We start from the raw sequence: 23,789 nt of genomic DNA, 5'->3' as shown, positions 1-23,789 counted from the left end.
AGAATATTCCTGGTACTCATTTCTGTTAGAGGCTGAGTCGACCCCAGGGCCGTAGTGCGGCTGGAAAGATTGGGTCAATAGATGAGTTTTCTGTTATTTGTATTATTTAGATATATAGACAGCTGCTCAGAAAATCACCGGCGACTGACTGACCGTCAGCCGCAATGTGACTTTTGACTTTGACAGACGAGACACGAGGCCCGTGTGGAGTCGTTTTCGCATATCTCCACCGTAACCCTGCGAGGCGTAGTAGGCGACGAAAAGGGAAGTCTCAAATTTGAGAAATGGTCGCGAGTCCCAAGGGACTTGGACCCGAGAAAGACTGCGCTGGCAAGGACTAGCAGCATATACAAAATACAGACCCGTCCTTTCGTCAGACAGGGCGCTCACAAAAAACAAGACCGTAACTGTCAAGCAGTAATATAGATCTGGTCGCAAGCCCAAAATGCGTGCTTTATGCCAGGACAGACTGGCCGACTAACCGTCGGCCGTAAAATGAGACTCAGACTCTGACTCAGAAAATTACCTACATTTTAGTGCGTTGGAATCCTGACAACTTTACTTCATTTTATATTATTTTGACAAGGCAAAATCCACTATTTTAATCTAGTCAGTTTCTATTGCTGATCTCTTTTCTCTTTATGTATATACACACGTAAATTTATTTATAACTCTAAGCATCTTTCCACTCCTCGTCAGTTGGAACGAGTTCGCGGGAACGCCGTTCGAGGCGCCACTTGGCTTTTTAGTACGAAAGCTGCTTACATGGGTATAGGCGAAGTAAATGGTTGCAGAAAACATGTACGAGAGAACAACTGAGCAATGGCTGAGATTAATCGCCACCTGGAAATGGCCCATATTTTTTTTTCCGGATAAACGGCAGAGTATACCATTTCGTCTCACCGCTGTGACCAATTGAGGCAAATAAGCCAAAGCATTTCGATCTTGGTGAAGCGACAACAAAACGCCTTGAAAACCAGTCAAGTCGAAGGCGTATGGCAGAAGTAATACAACTGAACGAGATTCTGCTACACGTTAACCCGTTTTGAGTCATAAACGAATGCATCAAATTATATTAAAAATATTGTGGCGTGTAAAGCCGTTTCTAGGCAATGGCACGGCTAACACATTCCCGCGACAACGGATAGGCATACAACAATAGAGACACTGTTGGAAACGGTGTTTTCTGTTCAGTCCGTGAGAAGGATTTATAAGGAAGACAGTCAGTTCTGTACGGGAGTCGGAAGAATATGGACAGCTGGAAGGGAGCCGCCGTTCAGAGAGGAGTTTAGCCCGGAAGCAGAGGAATAGCCATTGTTGGAGCCGTTACCAGGAGACGTCTGGTAACAATCTGAGAACACTAATCTGTGTGTTTAGTGATTCGTGAAATGGGGAAATTAGTGATGGCGCTAAAATTAAGTGTAATTACGAATCGTAATTAAAATAGTCAATTAATTCAATATGCAATCCAAAACCCCGTCGATAGTCACACATACACGTGACAGTATGAATGAATAAATGAAATACGTTGATATTTAGACGCCCTATACAACTTATTTCATGAAAATGTCCTATTCCAGACTGTCCGTTTAGAAATGTCTTCTGTTCCTACTTATATTGCGCTTACATAAAAAAAGGTAAAGCTGTCCCTGTGCTTAACTAATTAAGAACTATGTCATGAAGACGTATGTGAGAGTGGATATATAGATCCATATTACACTTTTGCAAAATGACATTTCGTATTTGCTTTCAGACTTTGTTGTGCTTGCTCGCGACTCGTCCTGTCCTCGCATCTGCCCGCAGCCAACCGCCCCTGGGGGCGGAGACCCCGTTTGTGGCTCTGATGGAATCATCTACCCCAGTCTGTGCGAAATGAAGAAGAAGACCTGTGGAAAAGGCAAGTTGAGGAGTCGCCCCAGCGTGAATAGCGTCCCGTTATTGCTGCACGATTTTAACTAAAATTGACATGTTTGGAAAATTTTAGTGAAATTCTCAATATCACATTTCACACGAAGAGTCGTTCTCTTAATGTATTTGTGGACATTATCCGTCGTCCGGTTTTTGTTTAAAACAAACCGTTTTGGAGACCGCATTATGTCTCTGTCTTCAGTTGATACCTTACTCAGTCGGTCCCAATCCACAGGGCTGGTCCCTTTCTCCAGACCTATTGGGCCCAACTGAGTAGGTTTTGCATGAAAATGGAGACAGAATCCAGTCTCCGAAACGTTATGTGTTTTAAATAAAATAAAAACAGGACGATGGATAATGTCCAGAAACATAATAATGTAGTAATATAACATTGTCACAAACTTTTGGATCTTATAGCGAGGCTTCTGTTCTCAAGTTATTGCATGTGAAGAGGCTGGGAGGCATAGCTAAGCTAATTTGGCGAGTTTTTTCAACTCTTCGTTGTGCATGATCAGGAAATTGACGGGGATTTCTGGTTAATGTTTAAAGTAACGATTTATGTCACTGCTGGTTGCACACGTTGAGTTTTCGTTCAATTTTTAAGGAGTCCGACTAGCATCAGATGCTGGCCTGTGCATGAGGTCGGCTGGTTCTCGTTGCGAACACCGGTGTGGTAAGGACAGAGATCCTGTGTGTGGAACCGATGGCAGAACGTACCTGAACCGATGCATGCTACAAGTGGAGATTTGCAGGTACGTTAATCTGATTCCAACGTCAACAATACGAAAACTACATAATGCGAATGGTCCAGTTACTGCCCTTGTTTATAATACAGCCCACCGTGGTATTCTCACAAGTATGTACTGCTCTCTGATGGTGACATCAGTACCTTCTAGAACACCATTCTGTTAATTTTCTTGAAGTTTAAAATGAGGTGTCTGTTGTTCGAACTTTCTGCGGTTAGTTGAAAGAAAATCTGCAGTGATGACGTATCAAGTACTATGCTGTGATGTTAGTATAGTAACTATAATGGCTGCAGTCACACAGACCATATACTTAATGGTTTGTGGGCTCTGTAACAATTAATTCATGCCTGCGTTATGCCCTTAAGGCCATACTGGAAGACTTTTAGAATTATAATCCTTTGTTGGTTGGTTGGTTTCCAGTGGCTGCATTTGGGATCATTTAACCTATTTTGATTCTTGTTTCCCAGTAGAGAGCACTCAAGTTCTTTGTTACATCTCACTGTTAAGATTAGGGCATTGAAGGAGGTGTTCTTGTGCCATAGATGATCCTGGCAAGTTGCACAGTGTACATTCTTCTGTGTTTATATTCCTATCTTACATAGATGTGCTGCAAGGCAGTCATGTCCCGTAATCAATCGAAAATTTGCAACAGCTCCATTTCTGGGTTTCTTGCTAATAATTTTTCGTTTTCTTATTTCTGACCATTTCCTGTTGTATGGTTCTTTGTTGATTGTATGGAGTATTATAATCGTAGAAGTACGAATTTTGATTTAGCAGTACCCTGAAGACGTGTAATAACGTAGGAATGTAAGAGTACAGTCATCAGAACAGTGCCCACTAAGTCCGATATTGCTGATTTGGGTATGCCGATGTATAATATAATCAGGAACTGCTCTATGACAGTATAGACTCTATGATAAGTACCTCTGGGTCTGTAGACACAGAGAGGTATTGATGAAAGTTTGAAAGAAGTTGACAGGTTGAGGCTATACCCTATAGCCCTTCAGCAGTTAGTTAATATGTCGCTAGGAGATCAGCCAATCTGAGAACCATGGATCTTCAAAAACTTCCGTTCTCCACTGTCGCCTTCCTTATCATCCAAAGTAAGTGGAATCATGACTTGTAACTAAGGAAGTTCATTGCAGTGTTAGCCTAACAATCTCATGGAACTAGAGTAATGTAGTGACAATTTGACAACATATATCAGTATGTATATAGTGAGAAATAATTATGTATTTAACGATCTCCCATTTCATAATAAATGTTATCCTGATGCCGCTTTTGAAGGGAATTCCCTGTAGTTACAGCAGCAACCGAAACTTCTGCCCCTTCTATTCCTCCTACCCAAGGGCATTACAGTCTAACTGATTAACCCGTCTGCCTCGTCTTTTCTGGGAAGGTCTTTATGTTGAAATCATGAAGTGTTTCTGACATCGCCCACTGCACCGTTCCTAATATGTCCCACTAGGCGATATTTGGTGTACATGCAAAATTTGTTGTTTTTTTTTTCGTGCAGAAATCATATAAGACATAAAAGATTCAATGAAATGAGCCAGGTATGTATTTTATGTCAGACAAGGGGCTGATCAGAACTTTTAATGTACTAAGATCAACACTAAAGGATTGCTTTGACAAGGAGGAAGTTAATGCTGAAAGGCTATATCATTCATTTATACCTAATGGTTATTTGTGTTTGTTTCAATTTTGAAAATATACAAATAATATTTGGTCCATCCTTTTCCTATAAAAATTAAAATGGACGATATTTGGAGCACTTTCCGAAACATGAAACATTTCTGATAGTCCTACATATGGCCCTCTATCAGGAGTGACATTGTCACCTGTGTCATCAAACAAAGTGACCTTTTATCAGCCCCAGTATATTGTCAGGTATTACAGTGATTATAGATGGGGTTTGGATTGGTAATTGGATTTACTGAACACTTGCAGATCGTAACTACACGTAACTAAAGCGTTATCTCTAACTTACTGTACAATTCACTGCAGCATATATGAACTACTTCTCAGTCTGCTGTGTCTTCACCAGTCATTGTCTGGTAATGGCTTCCAACGCCGTAGAGCGCTCAACTTCAATGTTCATGTTCTTACAGGCCGGTGACTGTCTCGCAACAACTAAACCCTTCACTTCATTCAACTCAACTGAACTAACTCCACTGACTGTCTGCTTACATCATCTCGGCGTGGACTGCATAGAAAACACCATTCCAACAGTTCTATTTTTGTGTTACGCAGCTGTTGCATGGGCCATGCAGAACCTTTTCCCAGTTAGTCCATTGAAGCATGTTAAGAATCTGTTGCCTATCAACGGGTCTACATGCTACAGTATACTACTTTCAGTGATGGGGAAACTGAAAGATATGCTTCCACAAGAGTAATTCGGTACCTGACTCATTTAGGAGATTCTGACCAAGGATCAGCTGTCCTGAATCGTGAATTTCTTTAGATCCTTCCTTTTACCTTGAAGATTAAGGAACTATATTCCCCATCACGCCCATCTATCAGATGGAGATATAGCAAGAAAGCCACAATACATGCCTACACACAGTCTGCAGTCTCTTTCTAACACATCCTCCCATATCTCATTGAATGTTACATTATTTTATCTCTTGACCTTCATACTTTCCTCCACATCCAGACCTATCAATGTCATCTGTAAGGTGTTATTCTGCATGCTGGGTTAGTGCAAGCCTAAATAATACCCAAGGCAACAAGAAATTCTGCTCCTTCCCAACCCTCAGCTTTCACAATACTTCTTCACAATTTATAACATGAGTTTTCCAGGCCCTCTGATGAAAATTGTCGTTGGTGTCATAATATTTACAGCTTCATTTACATTGTTGCATACAGAAATTAATTTTCCTTAAGCAAAGGGGAGGGGAGTGGAAAAAAGACAGTAAAATGTGCTGTATCTGAGTTGTATCAGGTGGCTGCTTATTTTGCCATACTGTTCCTCTGGCTCTGTTTACCCAAATTTTCCATGACATTGTTGTGCTACTCCTGACCCTAATTCATGCTCTCTTGTTGACAGAGTTGGAATTCAGATGTCGCATCTTGGGCCCTGTAACAATATATCAGCACACCGGGAAAACTGCCCAGTGTCTTGTGAGCAGGCACCTATTGACGGGCCTATCTGTGGCTCTGATGGCAATGTCTACAAGAACACATGTCAGATGAAGCTGCTAACATGTGGGTGAGTTTTGTGTCACAGCAACAGAAAGTACAGACCTTAGCTGATTTATATCCATCCTCTAGATCACCAACATAATGATGAGACTGACAATAAACAAGCATGTGCACTTAGGGGATCAGTTCAGGCTATTTTGAAGTGTTATTGCCTCTTCGTTTTCAATTCATGAGTACGAACCTTCTATGTTGTCTTATAAAAGTAAAACATAAAAAAGTAGGTGAAGATATCCCTGAAACAGGCTGTGGAGGCCCACAGGGTTGTGAGATGTTGAGGTTCCCACGTTTTCTAGACAATCGGCTCATAGATGGTGGTGAGGTTGTCAGCCCTATGCACCGGCCGCACTTTACCCCTAAGAATATTCCTGGTACTCATTTCTGTTAGAGGCTGAATCGACCCCAGGGCCATAGTGTGGCTGGAAGGAGTAGGTAAATTGAAGAAAATCCCGTGACCTCATCGGAACTTGAACCCGCGACCTTCCAGCTTGTAGCATAGTGCCTTCTATGTTGTCTTATAAACATCATAAAACAAGTGGAGGTGGTGAGCCCCCTCCTCTCTGTTCATGTTGTAGGGATGGAGTTCAATCTCAATGGCCACCCTAATAATGCGATTCATATAACTGGTCTTGGTGGCGAGGATGGAGGTATTCTGAAGCTGAATGCGGTGTCCCAAATTGATGCTGTGTTCAGCCACAGCTGTCTTGTCTGGATGTTTGAGACGGATGTGCCACTGATGCCCCTTCAACCTCGTGTCCACAGAACAGCCTGTCTGCCCAATACAGACATTGCCGCACTCACATGGGATACTGTATACATCCGGTGTCCTTAGTCCCAGGCTATCTTTGACCGCCCTGAGGAAACTAGATAATTTCTTTGGAGGCAGGCCCACTGATTTGATGTTGTGTCAGGACAGTGGTCTGCTAATACGGTTGAATATTATCCCGACATAAGACAGGAAGGCGACTGAGTCCGGTTTATCTTCGGGCTGGCTGATGTTCGGCCAATGGTTGAGAACTCTGTGGGTCTGCCGGTTGTTGAATCCGTTCTGCCTGAAAACATCCCCCAGGAGTACCAACTCCGCATGTAGGCTGTCTTGATCACATAGAGCTCTAGCCCTGTTCACCAATGTGGAAAGTACAGCTTGCTTGTTGGAAGGGTGGCAGTGGGATGCAGCATTTGCAAATTCATTCCACAAAGATGGAATATTAGACGACAGTATATATATTTGAAAATCCTTAATATTCCTTTCAGTCTCTCCGTCGCATTAAAATTCTATGAAAGATTGTTTAAAAATAGTTACAGCATGGAATTTGGAATTTAAGCAAGAAATTATGGAAAGAACTAATCAGCTATTTACCGTTCACTACAGTTTGTGCACCTGACACGGCAAATTAAAAAAAAAACAACTTTCTTATGTATGCATAATGAAGTCAATAGAACAATACCATAATATGCTGACATTACCAAAGGGAATGACTTAGGAGATCACTGTTGAAAATAACTTGTATGAAATGGTTTTCGTACCAAGATGATCGGCTCAGACATTGAAGTAATACTGAGCAGGTTCAGTTTTGGTATTCATGATGGGAGGGATTTATGACGTACGCCATTTTGATGGTCTCTAATGTATATGTACCAAGTTAGATGAAGATAGGTACAGGAGTTTGAAAGTTGTTGGGGGGGGGGGGGTTCCAAACTGATAACGGTATTGGGGGGCAATGTGTAAAGTGGGCGTGGGCCTGTTTATGTAAGGTGATGTGCTCAGTTTAATAGAGAAGAAACAATAAAGAATTGGCATATTGAAATGTTTGACCTTAATAATAATTGTTTAAATTTTAAACTGATGATTTCTCCCTAAAAGAAGTTGTTTATTTTCGGACGTTCTTAAACGCGAATATCCATTTCTAATTAATGATGACACTGATGTAAATAAACTGAGGCTGTGTAAGAACGTTTTCTCAACAAGTCATGGGAGGAAGGAACTTTACAGAGAAACAGATTCGTGCAAACAAGCATAAAGCATCACTCACTGGCTGGTAAACTATCGCGTAAAAATGATTCTTTTTTGGGAAAACCCAGTTGGAATAAAGAATTGGACCTTGCAGCAAAGAAAAAAAAAAGGAACATCGCTTTCCGCACCGTCGCTCACGTTCAAAGTTTCCAATCGATGGATTTTATCTCGACAATAATTCGGAAGCTGTTTGAACCGGACTTCACATGTGCACAAACCCAGGTTCGAGCTGTTGTGCTAAATGCCCTTGATACACCGAATGTCAATCAAGTAAGAGAAGAGGTTGAAGATGCCAAATTTATATCCGTAATGGCCGATTCATCAGATGACAAACACACTAAGGTTATTCTTATTTCTTGTACGTTACTTTGTTCTGTAGTTCATAAACTGGTTTGGAGTTTCTTCTGCGTAGTTAATTGAGCATATAGTCAGTGTTAGAGTGACTGTGGACTGAGTTTGGACTGATGACTCGATTTATTGACCACTTATACACAGAACTCGTGACTACATATTACAGATCACTGTCACACACAGACTAGTGTCCTCAGGTCATTACATTCTCCAATAACCGTTGCCTGGTAACGGCTTTCAACTGCGGACATTGCACTTACTCTGGGTGCCTGAACTATCCCCGTGCCTCAGCCACCAGCTTCTAACAGCAACAGTTCACAACAACTGAAACTGCAGTTCTCTGACTAACTCCCAGGCTGGCGGCCGTCTCACACCAACCTCTAATTTTCTCTTCACAGACTAAGAACTGACACAGCTAGAGTCAGAGCCAGAGTCAGAATCGGAGTTAGAGTCAGAGTCACATTGCGGCTGATGGTCAATCAGTCAGTAAGTCTTGGTGTCGAGCCCCATCTGGAGCTCATGACTAGATATTTATTACCGTTTGACAGTTACGATCTTGTTTTTGTGGGGCGTCTTCTCTGACGAGAGGACGGGTCTGTCTTTTGTATATGCTGCTGGCCCTTCCCAGCACGGTCTTTCTCCGGTCCGGGTCCCCTGGGACTCGCGACCATATTTTACTGTCTCAGATTTGAGACTTCCCTTTTCGTCGCTTCCTACGACTCGCAGGGTCACGGTGGAGCATTTCGACCCCGCCTCCACATGGGTTTGCGTCAGCTATGACCTATACTAGACACTGCCACCTGAAAGGACACCTTTTCAAACTGGTACTGACAAATTACCCAACCTGTGAAAGGTGCCTACAGGAAGACGAATCAGCTACACACATCCTGTGTGACTGTGAGGTCATAGCTTATTTAAGATTTCGTCACCTGGGTCAGTTCTTCATGGAACCAAGTGACTTTTATGACGCCCCCATAAACAGAGTCCTATATTTCATTCGAAGTGTGGGATTAAAAAAGGGGTTAATCCAAAGGGGAAGCACAATAGATCATTGAAGGTCGCAGTGCGAGGGCCGGATTCTATGGCCCACCCCTTACACACATACAGTTATGACCTTGTCCCTTGCTTATAACATCTTGGCACGGACCACGAAAACACCGTTCATCTGTTGCGTGGGTATCCGTTGCAGCGGGAACGTGTTTACCGAGCCGTTCCCTAAGAGTGGCTGTCTATTATTGCTTATTAAGAATTTTCTGCTTATCAACGGACGTTGTTCCGTTTGTTTCGCGGCCGTTGCCTAGAAACTAATATCGTTTCAGAGCCATTCGCTAGCAACGTGAATTATTTTCAAATTTTCACTCTTTTTATTCAAAATTGTCTCCTGAATCAATACATAGCTGGAATCAATTGAAAAGTTTTCGAAAACAGTCACTGTACTCCTTTTGTGGAATCGAATTTAAAACTGCCGTACATTCCCTTTGGTTATCCTGGATGGTGTCGTGACGGTCTACTTTCATCGCCAACTTAACTTTTGGGAACAACCAGAAATCTGCCGGAGCCAAATCTGGCGAATACGGAGGATGATCAAGGACTGTGATTACTTTTCTGGCCAAAAAATCGCGCACGATCTTCGATTTGTGGGATGGGGCATTGTCATGGAGGAGCGACCAGGAAGCTTGCCCTAGATATTCAGGTCGAATTCGAAGAATTCTCACCCACAAATGATTGAGGACTTCGAGATAATAATCAGAATTCACTGTTTGACCTTCTGGCAGAAATTCCTTTGGAATCGAATCAAAGAAAACGGTTAGCAGTGTCTTTACTCGACTCTTTTGCATGCGCACTTTCTTTGGTTTCGGCTGGCTTCTTTGGGCCCAACCACTCTGCACTCTGCCGCTTTGTGAGAAGCTCATATTGAAAACACCATGTCTCATCATCAGTAACAATCGATTTTGTAAATTTTGTATCACTTTGGGCCGACCGTAACATGTCTTTGCAGTGTTCCACTTTGGCATGTTTTATCGCCTGACAGCGCGTGCGGTACAAACCGCGCACAGACCTTCCGTTTGCCCAAAACATCGGTAAAAATTTGATGCACAGTACTTTTTGGTATTCCCAAAAGCTCCCCGATGAGTCTTGCAGAAACAAATATGTCTGATGCAAGGATTTCTATCACTTTTTTTTCATATTTTTTTTCAGTGCGATTTGTTCTCGGCTTTGATTCACGTGGAGTGTCTTCAGTGTCCTCCCTGCCGTCACGAAGTACAGCATACCATCGAAAAATGTTCGAGGGACTCAAACAATCACCACCGTACACACTATTCATCATTTTGTACCCTTCTCCGGCTGTTTTGGCTAGCTTCAAACAAAATATGATGTTGGCGNTCTTTTGCATGCGCACTTTCTTTGGTTTCGGCTGGCTTCTTTGGGCCCAACCACTCTGCACTCTGCCGCTTTGTGAGAAGCTCATATTGAAAACACCATGTCTCATCATCAGTAACAATCGATTTTGTAAATTTTGTATCACTTTGGGCCGACCGTAACATGTCTTTGCAGTGTTCCACTTTGGCATGTTTTATCGCCTGACAGCGCGTGCGGTACAAACCGCGCACAGACCTTCCGTTTGCCCAAAACATCGGTAAAAATTTGATGCACAGTACTTTTTGGTATTCCCAAAAGCTCCCCGATGAGTCTTGCAGAAACAAATATGTCTGATGCAAGGATTTCTATCACTTTTTTTTCATATTTTTTTTCAGTGCGATTTGTTCTCGGCTTTGATTCACGTGGAGTGTCTTCAGTGTCCTCCCTGCCGTCACGAAGTACAGCATACCATCGAAAAATGTTCGAGGGACTCAAACAATCACCACCGTACACACTATTCATCATTTTGTACCCTTCTCCGGCTGTTTTGGCTAGCTTCAAACAAAATATGATGTTGGCGCTCTGTTCAGCCGCCATTTTCCGACGAGCGTCAGAACAGTACTGTTACGTTCAAGGTCAGAACACATGATGCAGCGTTGTTTGCCCTTTGAAATTATAGACAGCCACAGATGAAACTTCAGGAATCTTAACCACAACTCGCCAACAGATGGCATTGCAGGGCAAAATTTAGAAAAATGAGTTCCACGTTTTTAATGTGCGCGTTCAAGCACTGAAAGAACTTTGTGACTTTGTTGATGTGGAATATAAAATGTATTGGCCCACATTAAAACACGACGGATTTGTCCGATGCCTGCTGATACAAGGATCGTTGTTGTATATCCAGCTTTTGCTTAATATGTCTTATGATCTGAGACATGCCACACCATTTTAAGACAAATTTTTAAAGTAAATAGCCCTTTCTGTGTACTACGCAATCGATTTTAGATGTTTAGTGCTCGCGTCAGCCGATCACGGTGGCTGCGCGGTCGAAGGCATGAACTGTCTTCGCTCGCTCGAAAGCTGGGATCGTGGGTTTCAATCCCACTCAAGGCATGGATGTTTGTGTGTGTTTATGTTTATGTTAGGTAGTGGCCTTTCTATGGCCTAATCCCCCATCCAAGGAGTACTACTGACTGTCTGAGATTAAGAAACTGAAGTGAAACGAAGCGTTTCACGGATATCCTATGCCCCAAGTGAGTACAACAGGAATATAATACAAACTCCGTGGCCTGTAGTCCGCAAACGAACTATACCGACCGAGCGACCGCCGCTTGTCGGCGAAGTTAATGCCAGCTTTAGCGAATAGAGGGTGTCGCATGGTCAGCGCAACGAATCCCCACGGCCGTTAATCTCGGTTTTCTAGACCGGAAACAGGAATACTATGATGAAGATGATGATGATGATGATGATACTTGCGTAAAGGAACTCAAAGAGCGCTTTAGCAGCTGAAGCGGCCTGCATAATTTATGCTTTGCTGGTAAAAGTTTTAAAAAGGAAAACTAGTTAGACTTGAAATCTGCAAGAAAAGAATAGTATTCATGTTGAGTTGGATGATGCAGGTGGTGTAATGTAACGTGGGTTTCACTCACGTTTGAGTGACTTTTACGGTACAGCAGCTGAATATATTAGGTCCTGCCATAGCTCAGGCGGTTAGTCTCAGGGTCACCATCGCGACGGCCCGAGTTCGATCCAAGGTCAAGTCATGTAGGGTTTGTGGTGGACGAAGTGGCATTGAAACAGGTTTCCTCCGAGTACTTCGGTTTCTCCTGCCAATTCTTGTTCCACCAAATTTTCCATATTCATTTATCATCTGGGACTCGTACAGTAAGCCAGTAGTGGTCGCAGTACCAAGTGGACTCAGTCTCACCCCACACCAAGAAAAAAAAAATCGTTACTGATTGGATTAAACCATTTACCGGCTATAAATGAATGGCACGAGCAACGCTGAGGAATGGTCACACCTGTGAAAACGTTCATAGGACACTAGAATTTATTAATCTTATCGAATCAGTTTGACGAACCTGGGCTATTTGATGAATATTGTTCTGTTTTGAAATACATCGAGGGGTAACGTGAAATCCGAACAATAAGAAAATCCCCCTACCAGAGTATGAACGCTTGCAAGTAGTACTTCACATTCTGAACAAGAAGNAGATTTACTTATACTTCTTCAACCCTGAAGATGGGGGCGATACGTTCCTCCGAAACGTCGGTTAACACCACATATACACGGTGCCAAATCCCAGAAGACTGCTTTCTTCATAGTCACCGCCGTGAAAGCCTCAAATCTTACATAAGAAGATACACCACTTAAAATAGTAGCATAGCCGTAGAATTGCTGTTACCTCTGCCAGAAACAAATGCAACTGTGGACTGTTCTCACTGGGAATGCGTTATGAACGGATTAAGAAAGAAATACGAGTAGTTAGAAGTGGCCCCTCTGAAATCAGGAGCTGTATATGTAGAGAAGCATCACTTTTGTAACTGCAAGTGCACAGAATTCCTCGAGTTTCCCTATATGAAAGATTTTTACATCAGATACACTGCCCTGCTAAACATTTCAGTCCGTACACTGCCAACACATCTGGAGGAAGTGTCCCTGACACACAGCGCTGTTTCAGCGTTTTCTTACGTACTTTCGATCGTGATGTTTTCATGATTATCGTGTTGGTCGTGTGGCGTAACTGATCGAGAAGGTCCGAATTTCCGTTACAAAAATCGGGGATCCATATTCTGGCGTAGATTTCAGGATGTTACATCGTTGTGATGTCTTGTTGTTTCAAGCTAAGAAAGGGGACGTCACTGCAAGGACTTCTGAGGACTCAAAATAATACCCCAACTTTCCGTTTTAACAGGAGAGACATAAGGACACGAACCATATCGGTTCAAGATCGTAAATATTAGACATTGATAAAATTTTAATTCAAATAATTTCAAATAACTTTTTATACAAAACTTCTGAGTAAGTATTACGAACTTTATAATAGTATTTCCTGCCTTCTGAAGATGGTCAGCTAACTTAAACATGTAAAGGCAATAAATATCTACAAATGGAATCACATTGGACGGTGTCAACAATTACTCTGTAATTTAACCTCTTAATATTTAAAATTTATTTGTATCAAAATAAATCCGACAAAAAACTTGTTTCTGCAGGCAAGGAGTGGTCCGAACATCCAAGAAGTACTGTCAGACAACACGCCACTGCCGTGAGTCGTGCTGGCGAGTGGCGAAACCAACTTGTGGATCTGATGGCAAGATATACAGCAATGCATGCAGAATGAAATCGAAGAACTGTGGGTCAGTCAAAATGTTTTATGTCATTACATTTAATCTTATGGTTATCTGCTGGTTTTTTTGGTATACCAGGATTAAATACTATTGAATATGAAGAGCTTATTTATGAACATCTGTCATTCCAAAACTTTGACTTTTGAAATATTATGTCTTTCCTATGGAACCTACAGATGTTTTGCAATTTGAAAGCTGTAAACATGTCATGAAGTCTGCAAGCCCCAACCTGGCTTCATACTTCATCAAATGAGCTGAGTTTTCACTCAAGGGGCTAAGAAGGGAAGGAAATGGCTGGCAGGTTGCTGTGTGAATGCACTGTCCTGTTTTCTTCTGAAAAATAATTTCTGACCAATAATTTGCGAATGATTAGCAGAAACACATTTTGTTACTTAAAAATAAGTCTTCTGATAAATGCTGCTGCAGTGTTGCCAGGTCAGTTGTGATCCAGCCCACATGCTGTGCAGTTTGGGCCAATAAAATGCAGTACTACGACTCAAAGAACTTAGCTACACTGTGGTTCTTTCATACTGTCACGTGATAAGAGTGACTATAGGTGGGATATGGATTGGTAATCAGATTTATTGAGCTCTTTGATACAGCGCGTGACTACACTTTACAGTTCACTGTTACACACACACACAACTGCACATATGCACACACACTCTCTCTCTTTGTCCCCCTCCATCCCTCACCCTTTCTCTTGTCCACACTCATGTCTTCACTTGCCGTTGTTCAGGAGTGGCTTCCAATGGTGGACATTCCCCTTCCTCTCGGTTCCAAGACTGCCCTGGCCTCAGCTACCAGCTTGTCACAACAAAAGCTCACAACGACTGAACTTCAGCAGTTTTCTAACTAACTCACTGACTGACTAAGCCAGTCATTCACCAACCAGCTGAACTGAACCGAACTCAGCTCAACTCATTCATCACTAACTGTCCTGCTTATAACATCTTGACATAGCCCACACAGAAAACACCATTCCTCTGTTGCTTTTTACAAGCCGTTGTCTAGTTTGTTTTGCCGTCGTTACCTAGCAATGGGCCTACATGCCACAATATAAATACATTTATATGTATGTATGTTTACACGTACTGTTCTGTAATAAATAACACATTACTTCTCACTTTGTGAATATATCTCCAAGTGGTATCTCACAGGATCTTGTGTAACCATGTTTTTAGGTTGCATCATAGCTCAAGCTGTTAGTCACTGGCTTCCCACCGCGGCGGCCAGGGTTCGATCCCGGGTCTGGTCACGTGGGATCTGTGGTGGACAAAGTGGCGCTGGGGCAGGTTTTCTCTGAGTGCTTCGGTTTCCCCTGCCAATCTTCATTCCACCAATTGCTCCACAATCACCCTCACCTATCATGTGGGGCTGGTACAACAGGCCGGAAGTGACCACAGTACAAGGGACTTAGTCCCACCCCACTAGCAATAAAAAAAACATGTTTTTAGAAATGAGAGTAAAGAAGCACGTGCAAGGACATTGCCACCCTTCTATTTGCTCCTGTGAGTAATCAAGCTCTCTTCCATTTTTATCACCCTTTCTTTCAGGGAAACTTACGTATAGGCACCTGTCATGAGTTCTAATCTAATTCATCTAGTAGTACTCAGTACTTAAGGGTCAGTGTTTTACGTTAGGTAGACCCATGCCGTGTCACACGCAGTGTACAGAGATTCCACCCACATCAAGGGCAGGGAGTAGCATGTTTCTAGAAAACTGATGCAGACAGTAATTAGTATAACAGTGGCATCTCCATGTCTTTTCATGCATGAGATAATATTATTTCTCTAGTTAAACAGCCTGTACCTAATTTTGGTTTCCTGTAAAAAAATGAACACTTGCCCCTGAACAATGTTTATAGCCATGTCCCGAACTCTGTGTTCTTTTGTATCCACAGCAAAGTGTCTTAAAATTACCAGTTAACCTGCAATATATCACAGCATGTTCCTAGATGCAGAACTCTCGACCCTCTGATTTGATGCCTTGCAATTGAGCCTAAAGCTTAATGTGGTCCTTAAGCACCAAATTTAATTGAAATTCACTGAGTAGTGTTGGAGCTGAAATGTGCAGATGTTCAGACAGACCACAATGTATTCATGTTACGTGGTTTATGAAAAAAAGTTGAAAACATGTAGAAAAAATTAGATTGTTACTGATCTTTGTACTAACAATATTATTCAGTTTGTATACTTAAAGATCCAGTCTAGAAAACCGAAATTAACTGCCGTGGGGATTCGTTGAGCTGACCATGCCACACCCTCTATCTACTAATATTGGCACTAACTTTAGTGACAAGCAGCGGTAAACGTGGACTAGAACCACGGAGTTTGTTTGTTTTTGTTTATGTATACTTAAAGAAAAAATAGATTGGTATATATCTGCAAAATTATACTTATAACCAACATACTAAATGTTAAAATGACTTACAACATTTCATGATTAATACAATGAACTGTACTTGTATAGAATGTACAGTTGTGAGTTTAGTACTTACTTACCTTTGAATGTCATGTTTTGATATTCCAAAATCTGCGCAGCAAACAACTGCAGCAGAGTCTTTGAGAAGCTGATAATTGCTCAATTACTCCAGGGAACCTGGCAGTTTATTACTATGTTTACAGCAGCCTACCACTGGTCCTTGTATGGAACTTAAAGAATACAGTTCACACCCCCTCACTGTATTTGTTTAAAATTAATTTTAATATTATCTTCGCATCTATGGATAGATCTTAAAATCGTCTCTTTCTTTGTAGATTTTCTGCCAAAATTTTGTATGTGTTACTCTTTGATCCCGTGTGTGCTACATACCGTTCTCAAACATCGTACTTTGTCTGATCCTGTAATAATATTTGGCAAGGTGGCCTACAATGTATGAAGCTTGCCATTTTGCAGTTTATTCTGTTCTTCTGCTTCTTCATTCTCCTTTAGTACAAATACTCTCATTAGCACAGAGTTTTCAAGCACCCTCAATCTGTATTCTTCACTTAATGTTAGAGACCTGGCAGCATGCCTATTCAACACAGCAGGTAAGACTATTCCAGCAGACAGTGTGCTCTTAAATGGACAGGGAAGTGATGTAAATCAATGCTGTATGATCTCAATACTGTCATTTTTAAATAACCAACTTAAAGANGCAGTTTATTCTGTTCTTCTGCTTCTTCATTCTCCTTTAGTACAAATACTCTCATTAGCACAGAGTTTTCAAGCACCCTCAATCTGTATTCTTCACTTAATGTTAGAGACCTGGCAGCATGCCTATTCAACACAGCAGGTAAGACTATTCCAGCAGACAGTGTGCTCTTAAATGGACAGGGAAGTGATGTAAATCAATGCTGTATGATCTCAATACTGTCATTTTTAAATAACCAACTTAAATAAATTCAAGATGGTTCAAATATGACCGGGACTGATTTGTCTGTAAACAAGCCACACTGCACAGCAGCTGTGTGATCTTGCGAGAGTGAAACCACAACTTCCACCCTCCCTCCTGTTCATGTTAGAACCTGTTCAGTCCTGTCTGGGAGTTGCTAGAGTGATGAGCAAACAGAATGTACCGCGGTGCATGGAACAACGCATTGTGATCGAATTCCTGGTTGGAGAAAACGTTCTGTCCACTGAAATTCACCACAGACTCCAACAGTATGGGGAAGAATGTCTCTCACGGACCTGTGTGTTTGAGTGGTGTAAGTGCTTCAGAGAGGGCAGAGAGCACGTGGAGAATGAACCGCATGATTGTTGGCCGCGAACATCTGTCACCGAGCCAAACATTGATTGTGCAGACCCACTTATTTGTGAAAATAGGCGCATCACTATCAAGGAACTTGGAGCAATGCTGTCCATCAGTGTTGGTAGTGTAGAAGACACCGTGAAATACCACCTGCACTATCGCAAGGTGAATGCATGGTGGGTACCACACACTTTGACCGACGTGAACACAATGGTGCGCATGCAAGCTGCCAGTCATCTCCTATAGCAGTTTGAAGATGGAGGTGATGCATTTTTGAAGTCTTTTAGTGACCACCAATGAAACATGGGTGCACTACTTCATTCCCGAGTCCCAGCAGTCATCATGCGAGTGGCGGCATACCAGTTCTCCCAAACCCAAGAGAGCGCAGAGGAGCCATTCAGCAGGAAAAGTGATGGCAATGTTCTTGTGGGACTGACAGGAGGTTATCCATGTAGACTTTTGGACAGATGCCAGAACAGTCAATGTAGCTTATTACTCAGACCTCCTTGCAACAGACATGAAGGAAAAGATTCCGATCCAAGCGGAAGACAGGTGGAAAGCGGGTAGCCTTCCTTCAAGACAATGCAAGCCCCCATACGGCCAAAACAACAACGGAAGCCCTCCGGAAATTGAAACGGAACCTTCTGACACATCCGCCGTACAGTCCCGATTTGGCCCCAAGTGATTTCTACCTGTTCGGAAGGCTCAAATCAGACTTGCAAGGCATGTGGTTTGTGGACAACGACGCCATCATCCAGACTGTTCGGGAGTGGATACACTGCCAACCACAAGCCTTTTTTGAAAAGGGCTTCAGGATGCTTCCAGAACGTTGGAAAAAATGTGTTGACTCTGGAGGGGTACGTTGAAGACTGACATGTGCAAGTAAGTGTTTGGCAATTATGGTTTTTAAAAAAGAAATCAGTCCCGGTAATATTTTAACCATCTTTATACAATGGAATGTCTTCCAAATATTTCCATTGCATCATGATGGTTGTGGCACATGTTCATTGTGATTTTCATTTCATGCATCCTAACCTCTTTATTATATCCGTCACAACACAACTAATATCAGTAAATATAATAAAGAGGTTGTATGTTCATTGTGTGTTAATACTAACATCTTTGTATTGGTGTTTACAGGAAACATGTGTTTGAAGTTCCAATGTCTTTCTGCGTTTCTCATGAACGGAATGCAAATGGAAACGGCTGTCCTCTTAACTGTGAAGGAGAAGATGAAAGCTTGACATGCGGTTCTGATGGCAATGTCTATCGCAATGAGTGTGAACTTAAGATGCTCAATTGTGGGTATGTAATTGTACAATCAAATATTATTCTTCCTGCAGCAGACATATTTCAGAGGTTAAGCAGTGGTATACAACAACCAGATTTATGCTTCACACATTCTTTATATACAGGGAGGTTGTCCCAAAAGCTTACCACAAATAATTCAGTTGATCAAACAGGAGGGACAAGCTCCTGACATCGACTTCAACATGCCTGTCTACACTTATGATGTAGTAAACAAGCAAATGGCTTATACACACTACAAATTCTCTTTAATATTGGCTCTGTTAGTCCTTGAGTAGCTACTGTAAAGTGAGTGTTTTGTGCCCATTGATTGTAATTTTTAGCCCCTGTTACTGTATTCAAAATTCTCTTAGTTGCATTACTTATCATATTGAAATGCCTTATGAAAGTTGCACAGTGATATAAATTTGCTTGAATTATTCACCCATGAAAATTAAGGAGAAGGTTCTGGCATGTATTTCTTCTGTGGTTTCACACCCCTGGCTTGCTGCATTTATGGAACAGAACTTCAGTATATCAGTGTTATGGAGTTTCCAGAAATTTTGTGTGTGACAGCGCACAGCATTTGCAACCTCTGCTGTGATGTGGGTGATGTCTTGGCCTGTTGGCTTGTTGGTTGTCCTGTGGTTCAGACACACATGGTTAAGTTGACTGAAGATGCTTGCATCCCTCCAGCTGTATTAGGTGAATGAAATGTGATAGGCTTGAAAATCATAAGATCCAAATCAGTGGAAGTCCTTACACTGAATTTTGGCAAAAGGGTTTTTGCAGGAGTGATTGTGTACATGGTACTTTGGAAAGTCTGTTTATGGTCTTGTACAAACTTAGCTTTAGTACTAATCTGTATGGCTGAAAATCAGAATTGCTTAACAACATTCAGTGAAAGCCTCCTATATCAAATTTTATGAAAATCCCTGTTCAACACTTAGGCCCTGATACTAGGTCACAGACAGACTGACAGACATGACTGCCACAGAAAACTTGCTTGCTTGGCTTACACTTTTACCTGAAGTTGGAGGCAGTACTTTCCTCTGAAATGTTGGAAAACTTATACCAGACTACATGGTTTCAAATCCCAGAAGGACATACTCTTCATACTCACTGCTGTGAGAACCTCACATCCCCTCTTCACAATATGTATGGCAATTCAAGCTATTGAAGAGGAGCTGAAGTATTTCAGTAGTTTATTTTGTTGAAGTATTGTTCAAATTGTGGTCTTCTGAAATGTGACATCGTGCGTCTTCAAGGTGGATACAGACTTTTCATAGGAACTCATTGCCTCCATCTTCAGGTTGAACTAGACATTCATCTACAACACTACATCATGTAACAACCCAGAAGAAAAGTGATAGAAGTCGTAACATTGTTTTATGGAAACAGTAACGTAATATGATATCCTCATTCCTATTATCCCTTTGTTGTTGTGTGAGATATATATATCAGTGAATAGATATTGCCCCTGTGACATCTTTTAATGTTTGTTCTCAGAGCACAGTCATCAAAGCGAAGGGTACAGCCAGTAGATTTTGAAAAGTGCCGTACCAAACTAAACAAGTGTAATAAACTTCAGAAATGTTTTAAAGAAGTAGATCCAGTTTGTGGCACAGATTCACACACTTATATCAACAAGTGCCAGTTGCAGATTGCTACCTGCCTGTAAGTACTGTACTTTTCAGCTTCTGGATTTTGACAAAATAATTAGTAGAGCACCAAAGCATTTGAAATATAGGTGAAGGGTGATGCTGTTGGCTTCAGCTTAATGACTGTCTAGGAGGAAGTGCATCAGATGGAATTCATGTGACCTAGGACAGGTTCGGTACATAATCAACAAGACCTCTGAACTTCCCTTTTATATGGTCAATAAACAGAATTTTTGCTACCTGTAAAATGGATCTTAAGATGGTGACATTACCAGATGGGAGGTGTTTCTGGGTCTCATTATTAGTAGATCTGTAGGTAAAAGGTAAGGCTGTCTCTATACTTATTAAAGCACTATGACATGAACACATGTGGAGTAGTGGAGATATAGCTCCATTTATTCTTAATCTCAGCGCTAGATAGGGGTGAGTAGTCGCTTCACACCCAATCTGTTTTACCCACAGGGAAAAACTCCACAGTATCCACTTTATAGGAGGCCCCAGAGGTGGGGTGGATGCTGTGGAGAACAGAAAGATCTCTGAAGAAAGCAGTCTTCTGGGATGTGGCGCCATGTAGATATTGTGTTAACCGACGTTTCGGAGGAACGTATCGCCTCCATCTTCAGGGTAGAAGAAAAAAGAAAAAATCCACAAGCGAAGAACTAGTGTGAGCAGGTGCGAATAGACTAATAGTAGACTATTAGTCTACTTGCACCTGCTTCTTATTTTTTCTTCTACCCTGAAGATGTAGGCGATACGTTCCTCAGAAACGTCGATTAACACAATATCTACACAGCGCCACATCCCAGAAGACTGCTTTCTTCATAGTCACTGCCGTGAAGATCTCAAAATCTTACACAGAAAGATCTCTGCCTACGTTCTCTGGTCATTCAGCTGATAGCATAATGGACTGTCCCAGGTCTGGATCCGTAGGACTGGAAACCTGGGCATGAATTCAGCTTGGAACTCGCCCTTTTTAATAAATTTAGAGATCAGCTATGTGTATGTATAAAATGAGAGTATGTGAGATGTACTGAAGGGTCATTTTTACATGTGCATACGCAACATATATGTAGCGAACATACCATGTTTATGACCATTGTAACCATATCAAACCTACCACAGAAGTACCTCCATTGAACATCTGCTGACTTTCACCTGTGCGAACTGACACTGTGGACTCTAGAACTTTTTCATCAACTTGTGGGAACATCCCACATACTAACATGCAGTTTCGCCGGTCTAACAAACAGCACTCAACTCCTAGTCAATATCACATTGCTGCCAACGCTCCTATTTATACAGTACTCGCTGTCTAGCCCACCTTTACATCATAGTGCGCGCTAGCCATTCAGCATTCACAATCGCAACTGCAAGTTTAAGCTCCGCCCAGTAAGCATGGTATAAAAGGCATATAAAATGTAGCTGCCACAACTCTCCAGTCCGCACTGTAGGCAGCTGTTTCTACCGGTGCACGCAGCACCACATCACCGGCCGGATGAACCAGCTGAACGGCCGTAAAGAATTGGTCTGCTACAAAGGAGCAAATTCTGCCAGCATACTCACGGTGGAACAAACTGCCCTTTTCAGGGTCAGCCAACTTTTGACCTTCCACATAGCTTCGCAGCTATTCTGTATATTCAGTTTATACAATTCAATAGATACAATTGTTACAAATTTACGTGGTTGTCTTTTAGAACATCGACAATCCCACAAACTCCTTTCTAATTTCTTGGTTACTAACACACATCTCAGCACCTTCTACCCTAGCAGGTACCCATGTACCTGCTAAAAATGTTTTTAACACCTATATTCTTACCCCTGCAGTTGCTAAACCACTTTCTGTTATTTCTCCTTTGTTTCCTCCTGCCATCCCCTTTCATCTACTCCACGGTTTCCGTTATGTCACCTTTACTATCCTCATGTTCAATAAAAATCCTTTTTATTACCTCTTCTCCTAACTACATGCATGTCCAACATTTTTCATCACCTGCTTTTCTAACCACAGGGTCACTACAACATTTCTTTGGCACCTCCTCTCTAATCACATATTCACCAGAACTTTTTACAAGGTGCGGCAATAAAGAAACCGGATTACTTTTATGACTCATTTCCGGCCACGTCGATGACGAAGAGGAGGGTAGGGCATTGACCCGTGGACTTCCCTCTACCGTCACACAAAGTTTCATTCACGCGCATTGGTTAGGCTGGCCGGGACCATTGTTAGAAGCGGATCGTGTGTCTGAGCTCCGTCGGAATAATGCTGAGTGCTAATGTAGAACAACGTGTTAACATCAAATTCCTCACAAAACTTGGAAAATCTGCCACTGAAACTTACAATTTGTTGACAGAAGTATATGGTGATCAGTGTCTATCTCGCACGCAAGTTTTCGAGTGGTTTAAGAAGTTTATGGAGGGTAGGAAAAACGTCGGGAACGATCCAAAATCGGGCCGTCCTTCCACTGCGAAAACTCCAGAGAATGTGGAGAAGGTCGCTAGAATTGTTCGAAGAGGTCGTCGACTGAGCATTCGAGCAATTTCTGAACTTACCAACATCAATAAGGAAAGTGTTAGATAGATTTTGCACGACGATCTGGGCATGAAAAAGGTGTGTGCTAAAGTGGTGCCAAAAATCCTTACCCCCCAGCAAAAGGAACATCGAGTGAATTGCTGTGTTGACACTCTTGAAAACATTGAAAATGATCCTGATTTCTTCCAAAACGTAATTACGTGTGACGAAACTTGGATTCTTCAATATGATCCAGAGACTAAGCGACAATCCATGCATTGGAAGAGCCCCAAATCCCCTAGGAAGAAGAAAGCGCGCATGAGCAAGTCCAAATTCAAAGCAATGATGATTGTTTTTTTCGATATCCGGGGGGTAATCTACATTGATTGGGTGCCTGAAGGTCAGACTGTCAATCAGGTTTATTATAAAAATGTTTTGACGTACCTCCGTGAACGTGTGCGACGAAGGAGACCAGACATGTGGAAGAATGCCTCATGGGTTCTTCATCACGACAACGCGCCAGCACACAACGCGCTATCTGTGAAGAGGTATTTGGCAAAAAACAACATTCCAGTGATGGAACATCCACCGTATTCTCCGGACCTAGCACCGTGCGACTTTTTTCTCTTCCCAAAAATCAAGTCTGCGCTGAAAGGGACCAGGTTCGAGT

The 23,789-nt window shown here is 42.0% G+C and overlaps 1 protein-coding gene across 1 annotated transcript in view; it reads left to right on the top strand.

Annotated features, from left to right (window-relative positions):
• The window catches only part of LOC111867021 (serine protease inhibitor dipetalogastin), a 186,475-nt gene that overhangs the window by 155,826 nt on the left and 6,860 nt on the right, over positions 1–23,789 (top strand). Inside the window, exons 2-7 of the mRNA XM_023856487.2 lie at positions 1,754–1,897; positions 2,513–2,660; positions 5,704–5,865; positions 13,798–13,941; positions 18,806–18,970; positions 20,462–20,629. Coding sequence (XP_023712255.1) covers positions 1,754–1,897; positions 2,513–2,660; positions 5,704–5,865; positions 13,798–13,941; positions 18,806–18,970; positions 20,462–20,629 — 931 coding nt within the window. The remainder of the gene's footprint in view (positions 1–1,753; positions 1,898–2,512; positions 2,661–5,703; positions 5,866–13,797; positions 13,942–18,805; positions 18,971–20,461; positions 20,630–23,789) is intronic.

Source organism: Cryptotermes secundus, unplaced genomic scaffold, assembly GCF_002891405.2.
Source record: "Cryptotermes secundus unplaced genomic scaffold, Csec_1.0 scaffold125, whole genome shotgun sequence".
Taxonomy (NCBI): domain Eukaryota; kingdom Metazoa; phylum Arthropoda; class Insecta; order Blattodea; family Kalotermitidae; genus Cryptotermes; species Cryptotermes secundus.
This window is presented reverse-complemented; position numbering and strand designations above follow the sequence as displayed.